The 18,203-nt window shown below is 42.6% G+C and overlaps 2 protein-coding genes across 7 annotated transcripts in view; one reads left to right on the top strand and one right to left on the bottom strand.

Annotated features, from left to right (window-relative positions):
* Positions 1-602: 602 nt before the first annotated feature.
* Positions 603-17,847, bottom strand: LOC119446826 (uncharacterized). 5 transcript variants are annotated; one of them, XM_049664442.1, is made up of 11 exons: positions 17,608-17,732; positions 17,352-17,496; positions 17,252-17,287; positions 17,105-17,163; positions 16,917-17,015; positions 10,103-10,206; positions 9,927-10,005; positions 7,908-9,872; positions 6,061-6,134; positions 4,915-5,110; positions 603-2,725 (listed from the first exon to the last, which is right to left on the bottom strand). In XM_049664442.1, exons 5-11 carry the CDS (start codon positions 16,974-16,976, stop codon positions 2,609-2,611), a joined length of 2,595 nt encoding a protein of 864 aa, XP_049520399.1. In that variant the 5' UTR covers positions 16,977-17,015; positions 17,105-17,163; positions 17,252-17,287; positions 17,352-17,496; positions 17,608-17,732; the 3' UTR covers positions 603-2,608. The 5 variants fall into 5 exon arrangements, with proteins under 5 accessions (XP_049520399.1, XP_049520397.1, XP_037567316.1 ...); XM_049664440.1 differs by having other exon boundaries at positions 605-2,725; positions 17,105-17,287; positions 17,352-17,444; positions 17,608-17,847; XM_037711388.2 differs by having other exon boundaries at positions 606-2,725; positions 17,105-17,287; positions 17,608-17,762.
* The window catches only part of LOC119446831 (septin-1), a 610,438-nt gene continuing 609,996 nt past the window's right edge, over positions 17,762-18,203 (top strand). For both annotated transcript variants that reach the window (XR_007466176.1, XM_037711393.2), the window contains exon 1: positions 17,762-17,924. Coding sequence is in view for 1 of the 2 variants with exons in the window: in XM_037711393.2 (XP_037567321.1) it covers positions 17,904-17,924 (21 nt within the window). In the remaining variant the exon portion in view is untranslated. The remainder of the gene's footprint in view (positions 17,925-18,203) is intronic.

Raw genomic sequence — 18,203 nt, 5'->3', positions numbered from 1 at the left:
GTGTGCACAGTTGAACACTAGTGTGCTTACTCACGGTGCTCATGCCAGCAGCAAAACATTGACCTGGCTCCACTGCAGAGCCGATTGAGCAGACCGTCCACTTGGCTTCGTTGTTTTTGCAGGCAAATGTACTGTGCGTCTCTTTCATCTCTGGAGACTCTCCACGCATGAGTGGCACTTGCACCATTAATACTGCACCATTACCATCACATGCCTGAGGAAAAGAAGTTGCGCTACCTTATGCGTGGCGTAAAAGAAGAACTCTTTGCCGGACTTGTGCGCAATCCACCGAGTACGTGGCTGATTTTATAAAGGAAGCCATATAAAGCCTCTGGTATTGAACGTGCACTCCATCTAAGAAGCAGGCAGTATGATCGCTTGCCCACCAGCCCTCCTATCAACTCCGCTGCAATGACCGTTACCAGTCAGAACTCCCTCCGTGATCTAATTCGGGAGATTCTTCGCGAATAACTTCAGAAGCTCTGGACACCGGCAGTGGACCCACCCATGGCATCAGTCGCTGAACTCGTCCATGATGACTCTGTTTCAGTAGTTCCTCTCAGCATAGTGGAAGCTACAGGCGTCTCCAACCAATTAAGAGGGTGAACACACCTTAAAGACAAGGCGTTCTTCCACGCCTTGTCTTCTGCTAGCGGCGATCGCTTCAGCGCAGGCGGTGAAGCGTTAATCGATCGTCGGCGAAGCGTTAATCGTTAAAAGGATCCACGAACACTGAAACTGGCAGCGAGATCTGCTGCTGTGATAGCAGCAGTAGAAAATTTGCGCCAATACCAAAAAGGCGTGCACGGCGTGTGTCTCAGATATACAGTCAACTTCTGATTTTTTTCACTTTCTAGGGGTCGCGAAAATGTCCGGAAAAATGAATGCATGCATTTTATTGCCTCCAAGGGCTCAAATTGCCACAGGCAGGTCCGAAATAGCTCTGAAGGCCTGCCAGTATACTTAATAGGCGTATCGGTGCTCGTACTGTGACAGGAGACAGCGGCTGCACACGTGCAAATACATCTGTGTCCCGTTACAATTGCCTCTTCCCACTCTTGGTATGCTTCACCGGAATACTTAGCGTATGCTTCACCGCGTAACATTGTTGTATTGAGGCAAAACTGACTTTTGGGAACCGGCATTATGCAACGCGTCGTGCTTTACGAGCTTTAAAGCCATTGGCGAGGATTACAAAGGCGGAGACGGTGCTATTGCTGACAGCGATGAATTCTTTCAATGAAAAACACGGCACCAAACAGCAAGAAGCTTGGTAGTGTTGGTAGTGAGCGTCGAAGCTGCTAAGCCTAACATTGCTGCGGTGGTGGCTTTGATAACACCGTTAGGGACCTGCAGTCATGGCAAAAAGTCCTGAAAACGGACGGCAAAAGGTTTTTGCGTCTTAAATTTCAGACATTCTTATACATTGTTTCTATGGGGTACATAACGGTGCCGCGAAGGTGTCCGACTTATCGAGTGTCTAGAAAATCAGTCGTTGACTGTAGTTAATATACAGAGGATTCAGAAGTAGTGCTCAGCCTGCGTGTAACATCGTAGAAGATGGCGGTACCATTCGTCTATTCCTTATGCAACATCCACTTGTACAGGGTGCGCTCGCTGACATTCATAAGTGCAGCCATTCTCTTACTTACAGAGTTTGTGCTTGCAACCTTTACCGCACTCATTTGCACTGTTCCAAGCACATTCAATGCCAGCTGCTTTATTCCTTTCATGCAAAAGAGCAGCTTAGAACGGTACCGCACAGGGGAGTCTGCAGACGATATTTTCACAAACGACGAAGCACTATACCCAGGAGGGAGCCCTCCATAATGTTGAGGCTGTGCCGATTAGTGCACCTAAATTGGACCAGTGTAAAAGCAAATAATTTTTTTTAACTTTTAAATGCAAGTTAATGCCTATTTTAACTGATTTTTTTTTATTTGCGCGTCTTCACTCGAACAGAGGACTTTATTTTCAGAAATAAATATTTTACAAATCATGCAAACAACCGCAGCTGCAACGTGCAGAGAAGCTTCCAAGTAAACAACTGCCAATGAGCCCACTTGTAAAGGCCATTTAGTCAATCAAAAGGTTCCGAACTATTGCACTATAACTCACAGTGCAAGAATCTGTGCTCACAGGCCTCATAGCTTTGGCTCTGCTGTGAGGAATTACTGAAACAGAGTATACACATAACCTTCAATGTGCCGGTCAGAAATAAAGTCAGATCAGGCGAGATGTAACCAAAGCTTATGCATGTCACTTGAACAAGAGTGAAGATAACGAGCAGGAATGTCAAGCATCAGCAACTTGACGAAAGAGAGAGAGAGGGCACTTGCATTGTACGTAGCACAGCACTGTGACCCTTTGGAGCCCTTGTGGAAGTCTGTGCATCAAATTGAAGGATAATAGGTACTGGCTTTCATGTCATTTTGCTACATTTACACTGTATTTATTGACTTTGGAAATACTAAAGGGCAGCACATGTATAAATATCACTAAAACTTTCAAGAGGCAATGTCCTGGCCATACAGTATGGGAATATATACAATACAATATATGGGAAAATAGTGTGGTAAAGATGAAGGAGAGTATCGACTCATTTCTGTTAGCCTCTGACAGTGCCGTCAGCTTCTTTGACTCTAACTCGTCCATTGGGATACCTGGTAACTTGCTTCCCATCCACGTAAACGGTCTTGACTGTGCCATTTGGGTAGTATCGACTCTGGAACAAGGATTAACATCACTGGTATGAATATTTAACCTTGTGTAATACTGTTGGGTTCCGTTAATTTCGCCTCGTAACGCGACCATGGTCAAGTTTCATAAGCAACCGTGCTTTTCAAACATTTCATTTGACCCACCTGTAAGTGCATTGAACTATAATATTAAGCTACCTGCCTCCAATATTTCATATTCCAATTTCATTCAGTGGCTAACCGTTGTCACCTCATTTTCATCAGACAGAGCTTCACCCTCTGAACTAGCATCTGAACTAAATTAAATTCTGGGGTTTTATGTGCCAGAACCACAACAATTCAGGTAGGTACACCGCAGGTACACCGTTCATGAGGCACACCGCAGTGGGAGCTCTGGATTAATTTTGATCATTTGGAGTTCTTTAACATGCACCTAAATCTAAGTACACGAGTGTTTCTGCATTTTATCCCCATCGAAATGAGGTTGCCGTGGCTGGGATCAAATCCTCGAGCTGAGCAGCAAAATGCCATACCTTCTGGGCTACCCCGGCAGGTGAGCATCTGCTCTAAAAGCTGCCCAGGATGAAGAGCACTGATAAATTAAGCAGAGCTCGTAGCAACAGATGATATTCAATGATCCGTTGCTAACATCAAATGCCTAGAGCCAGCTGGCCTTTTGCAACTGTTTCTTGTTTCCTTGAAAGTATGAAACGAATTCGCATAAGATAAAAAAAAAGGAAATCACCACCCAAGCACTCCGTGCAGATGGTTAACCAGTGAAGCAGAAACGTGCGGCCCCAGTGTTTATGAATGGGTTAATCCCGACGGTTCATTAAAGTATTTCTCTATTAATGGTTACGTCTGTGTTTCTTAATGAGGTTATGCACACGTTCGGCTGTGACGGAGAGAACAACGTCACTGACGATATGCCCGCAGTCCGCCATTGTCAAATTCCCGCTTGTGATTCTTCAAAATTGCTTCAAATGCGATTCTTCAAAATTAAATTGCTTCAAAATTAAATCTGTCGGTTACCTAAGACAATGAATGGCTCATACCCCCTTAAGAAGCATGGCTCATACCCCCATAGCGGCCTCTCCATTACGACGACAGAAGAGAAGTGAAATTCTATGCTGGAATGATGAGCGGCAACGGAGCCAGTTGTGGAAGACGACGACGATGAACGCAGGAGCAGTGGCACGAGCGCAACCCAAGGGGCGCCAACGAGCCAGCTGCGGAAGACGATGACAGTCGAGCCAATGCTAATGATGATAGTTTTCTGAGGACAGGCGACGAAAAGACGCATTTCCCCTAGACATATAATGCTTCGCTTTAAAAGCACGCATTGGTTGGCTTGGTAGTACAGTAGAGTTCCGTTATTTCGACTTTGTTAATTTGATCTTTCAGTTAATTCGATCGCGGTTGGCGCCCATACATTTATATGAGGCCAAATTTCCGTTATTTCGTTCTTAGAATTGGCCTTCGCCTAATAATTCGAACTTGACTGGTCAACTTTGCCGCAATACAGCAGTGTTATGCAGTGAAGCATATCAAGAATTGAACGGGGCTTCTGTCACAGGACATGTAGTACGCGTTCCTTAATTATGCAGGCGTGCATGCACTGTCTCTGGTCGGTCACTGTACGAGTACCTAGACGCCTAATAAGCATACTGGCAGCTACTCGGAGCTGTTTTTGACGTTGCTGTGGTGATTTGAGCCCTCATTTCTCCCGCCATATGAGACCACTAACAAGGTGCGCTCATGCGCCGTGCACCGAGAAGTGGAGAAAAACCATCTGTTTTGGGAAAGCTAGCGAAAAGGAAGGCGGTAAGATAAACCTCCAAGTCGAGGGGATAATAAAAGTCAACAAAAGAGCGGGGGTCTATCTAAAACTCTGAAGGCCCGCCAGTAAGTTTATTAGTGTCTTGATGCTCGTACTGTGACCGAAGACGGTGCATGTGCGTCTGTAAATTAAGGAACATGTGCTATGTCCCGTAACACTGGCACCTTTTCCCACTTGGTATGCTTCAGCGTATAACACTGTGGTATTGCGGCGAAACTAACTTTAGAGCAAATACTGCCAATCAAAGCAACGGCGTGTTGACTCGCCAGATAATTCGACCAGTTTCGTCGGTCCTGTCAGGACTGATTTAACTGGAGTCGACTGTAGTCGTAACATCTAGCTTGGCATGCAAGGACACTCAGGAAGAATTATTACCCTGTACAGTTCACTGCGAACCTCCTTCTGGCCATTTGGGTAGTCGATAGTTTCTGTGCCATCTCGAAGTCTACGAGCCACGATGCCATCTGGTGTCTTCTGTTCTTCTTCACCAGTAGAGAAGATTCGACGCACTGTGCCATCTGGGTACGTCACCTCAACATTTCCATCCCCACTATGTGTCTCGACTTGACCACTGGTAAAAAGAAAAGTAATGCAAGTTACGTTGAGACTGAGCTCATACGAGAAGACATCTTCAACTTGATTTTCTTGAGGTTAGAAAAAATACTGGAAAGCCTCGGAGCATTCTAAATAATTCACTATAACAGTTTCCCACCAAACCAGTTTTAGTTTCATTTCCTGGCAATTTAATACTAAATTTTTTTAACAAACATTTTATGGCCTCAGTTAATATAATTTATATTTGTTAACCAACTTTCACCAATCTATCTGGCTGGAAAAGGTGCAAAGCAAAGACTTCCTAGTGTAAGAAAGTGTGCATAACAATATATATACCAATATGGGACAGGTGACATTTAAAAATTTTGAGGTTTTGTTTGAACATCTCCAATGAAAAAAATAGGGCTCCTCTAATGTAAGCATGACTTTTAGGGTGCAGCTTAGTGTGTAATTAGCAGTGGATATCATTCAAACAAGCAAAAACAAAGAGCAGCAACGAGCCTGTTTTTTTTTTCAGAATATGTGCCAAGTTGTTATGCAGTTCACAAATAGGAAGTGGCCTATTGACAGTCATTTGGCTGAACATTGTAAAAAATGTGGTTGTTAACGAATTCTTGAAAAGTGCACATTTTTAGGATGCTACTGAGAGCAACGTGCCCGATAAGCGAGGCCTTTCAGATATACCAAGACGATTATTGTATTAGCATGCCTTCTATATCTCTGTACAGCAGTGAACTAAGATATCTATCCAATGTGTAACTGGCTGCTGACAATAGTGGCTTGAGATGATTGTCTTTTTGTCGTATGCGCAGATCCTCGTTCTTATATATTACCGTTCAATTGCAATAAACACTGGTTGTTAGTGAGTGCTGTGTCTATTGTCGTTACTTCATGCGGTCTGAAGCGCTGTTCAATTCCCTTCTAGGAAGTAAGAAACGTGATGATAAATATTGCAGCTAGACTTACTTGACAAATTTTATTTCTTTCTTGCCACAAGGGTAAACTGTGTGAACAGTTTGACTCTTTGCATAGTGATAGACCTAAACAAGAAAAACAAGGCAATGAGCATCAGCTGCATTACATTCACTGATCAGTGCTCCCACTCCTGTGCCAAATGAGATTTCCTGTGCAATCTTAATAAGAAAACACAATTTTGTGCCGAAGTGCACCAAAATTAGCGACTGCATTATGTGTGTGGAAGCAGTGGTCTGTAGACGTGCACAGTGCACATGACTAAAGTGGCTTTATAAATCAAACTTCACATTATCTATATGTCACCGACCGATAATTCAGGCTCGACGGGGACTGCCTGAATGTCCAAATAATCGGGAGTTGTAAATATCCAAATTAGCCATAAGACAAGTGACTTTATTCCACGAGTGGCTAAAAAAGTCCCGTATTTTCGGATGATCACTTTCGGAGATACGTTCACTTTCATAGGAATTTTGCGTCAGAAGCATCAGATGTGTCGGCGTCTACGAGCAAAGGAATTCTTGGCACTGTGCCACTTACGCTATCATCTGGCGAATTGTTCGGTGCTAGTCGTGCCAAATGTCGCAAAAGTGAAAGTATCCCGAAAGGGATCGGCAAAAATAAAGCTGAAGTTTGTCAATGCGTTCCTGCACGGCATGTAGGCTTGCCTACGACCTGGTAAGTCTGTATCTCTACCATTGTTATGCTGTCGCCACAGATAGACGAAAGTAGAATCAATGGATGCACTGAATTGAACTTTTGGCAACTCTGGTGTCATCTAAAGCAATGCTTGAGTGCTACAAGAGGCTCGTCAAGGCTGGCCTAGCTCACAAATTGAGTCTAGCCACATGTTTTACTTATGCTAGAGCCTTGTTAAAAATGGCTAAGCTGGCAGCTGTCAATGAAATATTCATGAAATATAAAACGCAATGTCTTAACAGCTTCACTCAATTTGAAGTAAACTAATTACAGCACGCTGTGTGAACAGGTTTGGCGTTTTGGGATACTCAAATTTCGGTTCCCCTTTTTTGTATTCAGAGGCAGAGCAGCATTGTTTTACAACAAGCAAATACTTTCTGGAATAGTGCTTCTTAATTGTAAGTGTTCGAAATAGCCTAGGACATGTCCAGCAGTTGGCATTTATTAGCTCAAAAGTGGTCCAAGATCTGTATTTGGGTGCTCCAAACTGCTCCAAAATTAAGATTTTGCTGCTCCGAGAATTGCTCCAAGTCTCAGTTCGTCAGTGGCACCACTGATTGATTCATAGTCATTATGGTGCACTGTACTATTATAAAATAAAAGGGGAACAACAACTGAAGTGGCAAATTTAATTTTGGGGTGCAGAGCTGGAGGTTGGTAGCACTTCAAGCAGAAGTTTCACAAGATGGGCCTGTCTTGGGTAAGTGCTCGTCTCAACATGGCATATTTTACTTGTAGACCAAGACATTGACCACAGCATGAATTCCACATAGAACAGCTATCCACAGTACTTTGCAGCTTTTGTGTTGACAATAGCATCTCACTTTCCAGGATAATTGTTTTAACATTTTGCTCTCATTTTTGATAGTGTTTATGCTGAAGTGAAATGAATGTACTGATTTTTTTTTTTTTTATGTGTGCTAAATTGAGTGAACCACACAACAATGTGTACAGGATCTGCTTACACTGTTCATTTTACTTCTGTTATGAGTGCAGCTTAAGACTACGAAATAATGGCAGCCCCCAGTGAGGCTTCAAAATTATAATAACGCTAATGTTTGGACAAATCTGCACAGGACACATTTTTGCTTACCTACATGCAAACAAATGTTACATAATGTGCAAGCTTTCAAGGTTCTTACCACTTTTCCATCAGGATGCAGATCTTTTTGGTCCCCATTCTGAAACTTGTAGATGATGACTTGAGTAAATGGGTCAATCTCCTTGGATAAAACAGTGAGTAACATCTTATGACCATTGGAATCTAGTGCCCATGTGCGGCTGCTGTGCTTATCAGGACTGTGGTCACGCATAAGGCTGGAAGACTGAATCTGTGCAGACTGAGATTTGCGTGCTCTTGTGTTCTCTGGCAAGCCACTAGTGTCTTCGCTTGAAGTGCTTACTTGAGTATATTTCTTAATAAGCAAGCTAACCTTCCTGTCTGTGGAGCGATGCGACACCATTGCTAAATCGGCTGGCCTTTTCCAACGATTAGCAGAGTGAGATGTTTGGCGGTCCTGCAGAAAACACTGTGACATTGCCTTTGGAGCCTGCAACGAGCCGTCGCTAGGTCCTAGCTTCTGAAGAATCTCACGGAGGCTGTTTCCAGCTTCCTCTGTATTTAGGCTTCCATGATGAGCACCCCCTTCAGTGATGTCACTTGTACATTCATTATCAGATTCAGTACTTTTTAGCTCTGAACATTCTGTGTCCTTTGCACATTGAGTACCATATACAAGTGGGCCCTGCTCAGGTTCTTCATAAGACTCCCAATCTGAGTGATCCCCATTTTTTGAGACATTAATATCACTGCCTGTGTGTCCATTGTGTTGAGATTCTTTAACCAGCTTCCAATATGTCTTGTCAGTTTCTTCAGTGATTTGCTCCTCATTACGGGATGACTGACTTTGCTCAGACCCATGGCAGGATTCCAAGTCTGTTTGGTCACATCTTGTGGCCTGAATGTCAGCACTTGTGCATCTGTCTTTTTCAGATCCTTCACTATACTCTGTTCTTCTTGTAACTTCACATTCCCTGACCAAACCGGAAACCAGAGGCAGACCTTGATTAGCACCTTTTTCACTCTCTTCACTGGTGGTATTCACTGAACTAGGCTTATCAGAGTGCAGACCCATCTGAGATGCTCCATTCCAGTGCAAAACATCAGCTGAAGGCCTTTTGAATGATGTGTTGGTCAGTATTTCCTTAGTGATCAATCCAACTTTTGTCACCTTTGAGATACAATCTGGAAATTTGTCATTTTTTACAGGCATTTCTGTGAAAGGTACTTCACGTAGCTTCTGGACTGAATTGATTTCTCTGTAACTTATACATAGCTCTCCCAGTCCTTGCCCTGCAGACTCATCTGAGGCACTTTGCACATGTTCACCTTGCAAGTCCACCACAGTAGTTCTACCAATGCTGTCCAATACACTGCTATCGCTCTGGCTTGTCTGTATGTCTGCAGCGAACCTTACTGTTTTGGAGGACTGGCTGTGGGCAGACTTTTCTTTCTGAAGGCTATCACTGCTGCACAATGCAGAGGTGTAATTCTCCTTGTTGCAAACGCCTAAAGAACTAGTTGCTACTGGGCTCCTGCCCACAAGGCAGCTGTCAAGGGAGAGGCGCGTGACAACAGTAGCAGAAATGACAACCGATGGCTCGGATGTCTGTTCTTGCTGGTTTTTTGCAGGTGTGCCACTCAGGCTCAGTGTGCTACCAAAGTCAAATGCAGTTTCCTTGCAGTTCTTGGCCTCCATGCATATACTATCTCCGTGTGCACTTTCCAATGCCAACTGAGTACCATCAGCCTGAAAGGGAGAGCTAGGCGCAGGTATGAGCATAGGCATGACAAAGTGCGATGCTGGTGACAGTGCCAGCTCATTTAAGCTTGGATATCGCTTCAGCTCAGACATTTTTTCAAGCTTCTCAAGAAGAGCGATCCTTTGCTCCTCCAGTTCTTTCACCATAGCTTTCAAGGAATCCTTCTCCTGGTCTGCAAGTTGGAGCTTGTCTTTGAGGCGCCCATTCTCACTCGTCAGTAGATTGACTTTTCGTTGGATCTGGCTCTGTGCTTCCTTATTCACATTCTGAAAATCAAGACATGACTTTATTGCATACATAGACACATTTCTAAAAGTTTGCTTTTAAAGATAATATACCTTATCTTTAGCAGCTGGAGCAGATGATTTCGTTTCTGCCTTGATGACTGTGCTGAGGTTCTGCTTGCGCCTCTGTGTCCTGGACATGAAGCAAGAAATTACTTTGGTATTGTTCAAGTAAGTTACTGCTGCTGTATCGTGTCATGAGTAACCACAAATATGCAAGAAAAGCTCACCTAATTTTTCGCTTTTCTTCTTCAATCTCGCTTTTGAGCTTGTTTGTTTCTTTTTCCTTATGTGCCTCAAAGTCGTCTTTGTCCTTCTGAAGCTTGCTCAACATCTGTACAAATGTTAAAATAAATATGAAGTGAGTGGGAAAAGTCAACAGTTTTTCTACAGATATCAAAACTGCTAATAGTAGCAGCATGCCAGTAATTATTATTAACAAATGTGGGTTCTATATGCTTTTTTCTTAGTATTACTGCACCAGTGGACAATGCTTCCTCCACAATATAACTGAATAACAGTGCATAATAAGAAACAACCTTTGCCATACAAAACTGCTAATATCACTGCAGAGGCGTGTTTTTTATTGTTTATTTGAGTTCCTGACAACAGCTGTAAAGCCTTGGTGACAGGCTGCTAGTAAATACAAGAGTATGAAAATAAAAAATGTCGCAGTTTCGCCCGAAAGGCGAAGCATCGACTGCGATAGCAAATTAGTAGACAACTATATGATCTAAGGATAGTAGTTTTATTGGCCATATAAACTCGTAAACATTCGCTTACTAACTAAATTAACAAGCACAGTGTCACACGTGCGCAGGTAAACATGAACACATCTCGCTCAATGACCATGGAAACACACTGTCAAAACGCTGGATGGAGGAGGCGCGGCAGCAGCAGCGAGTGAATTGACCTTCGTGCCGTCTCTCGCTTCAATGTGAACTAAACGTTGAAACCACAGTGCATTCGAAGCTACCGGCACTAGTTGCACTTTTTCCACATCATAGATCGCTTTGAAGATGTGGCCCGCGCATGAGACACACTTTTTTTACATGCAGATCGCTTTCAAGATACGGCGCCTGCGCAGCCGTCGCCAGAGTAACCCTCCCCCCCGCCCCCCCGTTTCTCGGGCACGACAGAAGAAGCACACTTCTGCCCAGCCTTTCGCACCCGCACGCGCGAGATTGCGCCGCAATTGTCGTTTGACCCTTGCAAGCTTTCACTCGCACATACAGCATATGGTGCGCGATGACGATGTTACCGTGTTTGGACTTTACTAGGAACCTCACAGCGACGACCATGACCACCATAGAAATGTGCTTGGAGAGTCCATATAATTGCTATCGCAATAATAAAATATGAAAACAGAACAGCATTTCTAGCAATATTGCACGCTAAAGTAAATATACAAGGCATGAGTTTGTATAAGAGACTTAAAAGATGTGCTTGCTAAACTCAATTACGTCAAGCATACTGTGCGCCAACTTAACACAGACACTCAACTGAAAATATCCATGTCAAATGAATTGGCATTGTTCACCTGCTGCAACTGTTTCATGGGGCAAGCTAGAGAAAGATTAGGGTAAAACACGTCGAAACCTGCTGGTTTTGAGTGACAGAATCCGAAGCTGCAACGATGCTAACAACACATGACAATCAATCAGCCCATGTGTCACTCGCTGCAAGAACTTGAGGTCACGCACGAGTCTCCTGTCACGCAAAGAAAGCATACTAATGTCCACTAACAGGCTTGAGTAGTCATAGTATTGGCGCCAACGAATATATCTGTCGTAGTATAAATGTGAACGAATCGATGCTGGACGGCTTCTAGTTACTTTGATGGGTACTAATAGAATTCCACACAAGCAAACTCTAATCGCAGACTGACTAGTGCGCAGAACAATGTTTTGAAACAATCAGGATGCCGAAACTTCTTTGCAAGTCTATATATTAAACCTAAATGCCTCACGGTACGACTCACAATACAGGATACTGAATGTGAAAATCCAGCCTTGAATCTACATAAACCCCAAGCTAACAGACATCAAGCACACGATGAATACTATCACTCGACAAAGTGTAATTAAAATGCATCTGCACACACTTTCTGGTAAAAGGAACCACACTCATTTTTCTCCACGTTAATTTCAAGTCTGTTAGTAACACACCACTGATGAATAAAGAAAATGTCCTCCCACAAATTATATCAGTCATCAGTCATATACTCTATTTTTCTAAACAATTTTAAATCATCAGCAAACATCAAAGTATGTGACTCAATTTCAGAACAGAGCAAATGATTAACAAACACCAAAAACAAAAGTGGTCCTAAATTGGAGCCTTGAGGCATTTCCGACAATGATGTAAATGGGCTGGAAAATTTATAAAAACATTTCAACAAATTTGCTTGATTAGAAAGGTACCTTTCAAACCACTTGCAGTAGAAATTTTAGTGCAGTTTAAGGAGCAGTAGCTGATGAAACACTTTGTGAAAAGCTTTCGTCAAATCAAAGTACACTGTGTCCACTTCACAGCGGTTATACAGCCAGTGCGGTGTAACTGAGAAAAGTGTTTGTTAGTTTCTACCGATCTGCCTTGTACAAGCCCATGTTGAAGCGCAGAAATCTTGCCCTTAATGTATGCGTAGAATCGTTCACGTATTACCGTTTCAATTCCCTTTAAAATCCTGAAAGAAGAGAAAAAGGCTGGAAGTTTTTCATGTCACAAGGGTCACCAGCCCACAGGGACTACAACTGTTTCCCATTTGGACGGAAAAGCCTACTTTGTAAAGAAAAACTAAACACGTAGGTCAAAATAGGAACAAAGATTTCTATGCAACCTTTGATTATAAAGTTAGGAATGCCATCATACCCTGTCGAAAATTTCTCCTTCAGCTTTCTTATGCAACAGCAAACCTCGAGCTCAGTGACAACAAAGAAAGAAAAAGCCTGAACCATCTGCCAGCGTGACGTCATCTATCGGGGCTAATGCCAAAGAAAAACAGGAGCCCAAGTGCTCAGCGAAGAAGGTGCCCATATCTTCTGGCTGAAAGCACATCATACCAGCATTTTTAAAAACAGTTGAACTTACTTAATTTTTTCTTTGCATCCTTGCATAGCGCCAGAAAATAGTATGAGGGTCAGTTTTGAAATTAACTTTGAGATTTTCATGGTAACGTAGTTCATCGCAACATAAAATTCGTTTGAGCACTGTTTGGCAAATAGCAAACCTTTGGTACCAATATTCGTCGTTCGTTTGCTCATAAGTTTATGAAACCGTTGCTTCCTATGCAAATAATATTTCAGCTCATGCGAAAACCAGTCAGAGAATTTCCTATTTCTTATAAAGCATTTTGGTGTACATTCTTCCATAGCACTTTGTACAGTTGATGTAAGCTGGTCCACAAATGAATAAACGTCAGTGTTATGTAACAAGTTAGTCCAATTCCAGCTGCGAAGGCAACTGTGGAGAGCACAGTAGTCTCCGCGACGATACACATATTAAGAGATTGCAAGATCTCGACTCTGAATAAAAGACAGATAAAAGGAAATTGAGAATGGAAGATGAAAAATGTCACCCATATGGGCGTGGTACCACGGCTGCCCATATGGGCGTGGTACCACGGCTGCCCATTTGGGCAGAGCTGGAGCTGTTTTGATCTATCACGGATGGCTAATGGCAGATTTGGAACAAAAACAGATTGGAGTAGTTTTACGTTATACCGGCCTAGGTGTCACATTGTGTTGACAGAAGCCACTGTAGTTTACAAAGTCACCAAAAAAGCCCACTTTTTCATGGACTAGGGCACACTTGCTTCCAATTAAACCTATACACCAGTGAACCTTTGGCAGATTAAAACCTCCATAAATATGTACTTTGTATTTTGAAAAGTCAATTCAATCTTTTAGCAATCTAAAGTGGCTTATAAAGACATGGGCATTAGAACTCAGGGGAAAGTAATAACAATCAACAAAGTACTTTGCGGCATCAGATGCTGGTAATTCCAGCCTCTAGCCACAAACATCCATCGTACGTTTCAAGGTGTTCCCACCTAAACAGATGAAGCTGTGACTTGCATGCTATTAAAACACCACTGCCAAGCCTAACTGTATCGACATACTTTCTTGTTATAACAGTACTTATAACAATACTTTCTGTTATAAACAGCAGCATAGTGAAACAGTCACAACAAACTCAAGAACAACAAATTATGCTTTATATTAAAGAACCACAATTAAATTAATGTAGTTACTTAAAATATAGTGCTAAGTGATAATGTTAAAGTCTATACTGAGTCTATTTAACTTGGAGTGCCTTACTTCACTACCAAAGTTTGCAGAGTGCATTTTTTGGTTTGCTTTGGGGTGAACCTGTGACTACTGGATAATAGCAGAGTGCTTTTTGTATATGTGCTTGATTACAATGAACCAAATGTACAAAATGAATCTTTGCAGATCCATATGTTATAGAAGGGTTTGAATATACAGCCACTCAAACCTGTAAGCTGAAAGACAACTCCAGTTTGTAAGAGCTTTGGGGATTTGTGAAACATATCATTGAGGAAAAGCAGTTTTCAGAAACATTGAATGCACTTGGACGGCAACCATAGTCTATATATGTTAGACCATCAATTGCTTTGCAACATTGGTGACATTACAACATTACTTATTCTTCTTCTTCTTTCTGGGGTTTTACGTGCCAAAACCAGTTCTGATTATGAGGCACGCCGTAGTGGAGGGCTCCGGATTAATTTTGATCACCTGGGGTTCTTTAATGTGCACTACAACGCAAGCACACGGGCGTTTTTGCATTTCGCCTCCATCGAAATGCGGCCGCCGGGGCCGGGATTCGATCTCGCGACCTCGCGCTCAGCAGCGCAACGCCTTAGCTGACTGAGCCACTCCGGCGGGTAAAAACATTACTTATGAACATTACTTACATTACATTATGAAGTGGCAAATACTGCCATTTGAACAGCTTCTTTGAACCTAGACAAATGCAGCATTGCCTTGTCTTTCTTTTTTCTTTCTTTCTTTCTTCCTTTTTTTGTATTAGGTTGTTTCTGCACGTTGTGCTTAACTCTCACATGAATGTCCAATAAAGCTAACTGTGAGTTCACACTTTTCCTGTCGCAGTCACTCTGGTGTTTCTTTTGTACATGCACTACAAGTTTGCTAGTTTGCACTGAGTAGCTCAAAAGTGTGCAGTTGCAAGTAATAGTCTAGAGACCAGAGATAGTGTTAACATTTTTCACAGCCCAGAATTGGAGTTAGAAATGAAGTAGTACAGCCCATACCCGTGTGTTTTACCAATGCATTGCACTGACAATTCCACATAGCCTAGGCATGAAGGTGCCACAAGATATTTAAATTTTTTTATGACCCCATGGCCTCGAAACTTTTGCTCTTGAGGGTACATTATAAAACAACATTCTGTGAGCCCAGCTGAATGCAATGATCATATGGGTGTCAGAAACAGATTAAAAGAGGGCACAATAATAAGCTGTTGCCTGCTAGAGAAGCTCGCTCACAAAGCAGTATGCCCACTGGCACATCTGTGATGAATGTACTTTTGCACTGTTCCATAGCCCCTTTTCAGCATTGTATTCCAGACTTCATTCATGACTGAGACAGGACCTTTCTTTCACTTCTCTATGCATGTGCCAAGTGACTTACCTGAAGTGTTGGAGGCATAGACTCCACAAGCATCACTGATAGCACCTCTAGCATAACTCTTAATGCTCACAATTTAACTCATCTAGTTCTATATAGGGAAAACACGGGTAATGCGGGAGATGGAAATTCAAGAGGATGAGCAGCACGAGAACAAGGTGAGAGCAGAAGCCAACATTTCGACAAGTGGACTTGTCTTTTTCAACGCCTTGAAAAAGACAAGTCCACTTGTCAAAACGTTGGCTCCTCCTCTCACCTTGTTCTCGTGTTGCTCATCATCATCTAGTTATACAATGTTTTAAGATTTAAACAACACTTTTTTCCTTGATATAAATGTAAGGAAATTCCTGCACTTACACAGACAGTTTAATTAACAGGTGGAACAAATTAATTGATGACAAATAACAGAAGTCAACAAGAGTGACAGTTTACTGCTAGTAAAGTAAGCAAAATATCCACATCTTCTGCACATCTGCTCCAACACAAAATTATATCAATGATAAAAGTGCAGATTTTTTTTATAGAAATAAAATGTCTGGCTCCTGCTTTATTTTTTACCACGCTTAGCCCTTGCAATCTTACGTATAAAATCTCGCACAGGCATCATTTTCCACAGCCACAATGTTTAACACCGGTGTCACACGACCACCTTTCAATTGCGATCAAGCCCGATCCGGATCGAATTTCTCGGTTCCGATTGGCTCCTTCACGCAGCTTGCGCAAAGAAATCAATCACAACCGAGAAATTCTATCCTGATCGGGCTTGATAGCGATCAAAAGTGCGCTGTTTGACATCCGTATAAGTCAGCAAACTGACTTCTTTTATCCAACAAGTAGGTATAGTGATTGGCTTGCAGAAAGACATTTGTTGCTCAGAATAAGCACCTGCTTTACTCTCTTTAGATTATCCGGTTAGGTCACTCATTCATTTAACAATAAAACACCAGAAAAATTATTTCCAGGAAGCCACACATGCAAACTACAAAACAAATAACAATATGAAGGTAAAGAATATGGCAAACTCGGATGACTCCCCAGGCCATGCTACCTTTTCATCAAATTTGTTCTACTATTACAAATGCTGAGCAAAATATGATAGCATATCCTTGACCTGTGCCAACATTGCCTACTAACTGCAATAATTCTCAATATGCCCACAGATAAACTATCAGCATGTATGTCATGTAGTAACGAGGTAGAATATTGCATTGATCTCACATCTCATTACCTGATCACTGAGGGTGACTGAAGGTTGAAGTTTGTTTTCAGTTGCATGCTTACAACAACCTGCCTGATACACATGGGTAACTTCTATATCCAATAACCGCATTAAATTTGCTACAAGAGTACCGACTCGCTTTATGATGCTCACCTGGTGGTACTGCTGTTGCAGATTCTTCAGGTGTTCATTATGAGACTGATAGAGTTTCATCTCGCTTTGCAGCTCCTCTATTTTTTTTGCTACCTGGCTCTGAAAGAAAACAACAAAAAGCGTACTTTCGTTGTCTTGCGAGTAGTGTCCCAGTGCGGACAAGTGACATGTATAAGGGAGGAACCTACCAAGAGGTTTTCGCACGTAGACAAGCTTAATTCTTCACTCCCAGCTGAATGCGAATTTTCTGTTGATAAACCCCGGCCATGTTTGGCGTGTCTATAGCATTCTGCAATTACGTGTTCGATTGGATTGTTACAAGGGAATATGCATACATTCACGCCGCTCCTCGTCTCTTTACTTTCAAGGTCCTGAAAGGCAAAGAAAATGAACGCCTGCGTATGATACACGAAACTTGACTATGAGGTTACCAACCTCGCTGGAAGGGTCTTGCGACCGCGATTCTTCCGACTTGTCAGAGAATTCATCTGCAGGTGCTGTGTCTCTGTGCTTCCTAGTTCGAATACCCTGTACAAGTTTAAATATGTCACTTCTTGTCATCGTGCGTTCTGGCACTTTCCTGAAAAAGTGAAACGCTGTACTGGCTGTACCATCAATTTCACGGCACACATATTTCTTAGGAACCGGAAATATGTTCAGTAGAAGGCTCAATGCACGATCGTTTTCTTACCTGCATGATTTTGATCGGCGATACATCGTAGATGACGTGCAGAGAAACCGTGAATTTTGCGAAACCGAATTCAAATGTCGCTCTCGTCGCCCGGCTGTGGCGACTGTAGCGCGCGCAGCGTGAGCTCGCGGAGATGATGCACAGCCTCCACCCATCTGTCATGGCGCTCTCTATAAACATCTTCCGGTTCGTGTGACCAGACTTCACGGGTTTCGAAGTTTCTCCTTCAACAAGAGCCATTTATTTGACGAAATTTGTACCATCAGTGAGATCCTTCTCTTACCCTAACATCAAGTATGTCGTCAGACACAAAAACGGTAAATGGTGAACACCTCCCATTTTAACATGAAGACGACTCGGTTGACTCATCGCTGTTTCCTTTGCCAAGTGATGAAACTGCGTTCGGGAACACGCATTATTTCGTAAATGCGTCGTTGTCTTGTTAACACATACTGTAACAATCTTTCTTGCACCGCGTTGAAATCCATCTGATGTTCTTTGTTTTCCTGATCTGGTACGCTTGTTTACCTCGACGTGTTGTTCTTCAAGTCGCGCATGCCGATATTACCCAGGCAGAATCCTTTGTCACCTCGCTT

Source organism: Dermacentor silvarum, chromosome 3 (genome assembly GCF_013339745.2).
Source record: "Dermacentor silvarum isolate Dsil-2018 chromosome 3, BIME_Dsil_1.4, whole genome shotgun sequence".
Classification (NCBI taxonomy): Eukaryota; Metazoa; Arthropoda; class Arachnida; order Ixodida; family Ixodidae; genus Dermacentor; species Dermacentor silvarum.
The sequence above is the reverse complement of the archived record's forward strand: the minus strand, read 5'-3'. Positions and strand labels throughout refer to the sequence as shown.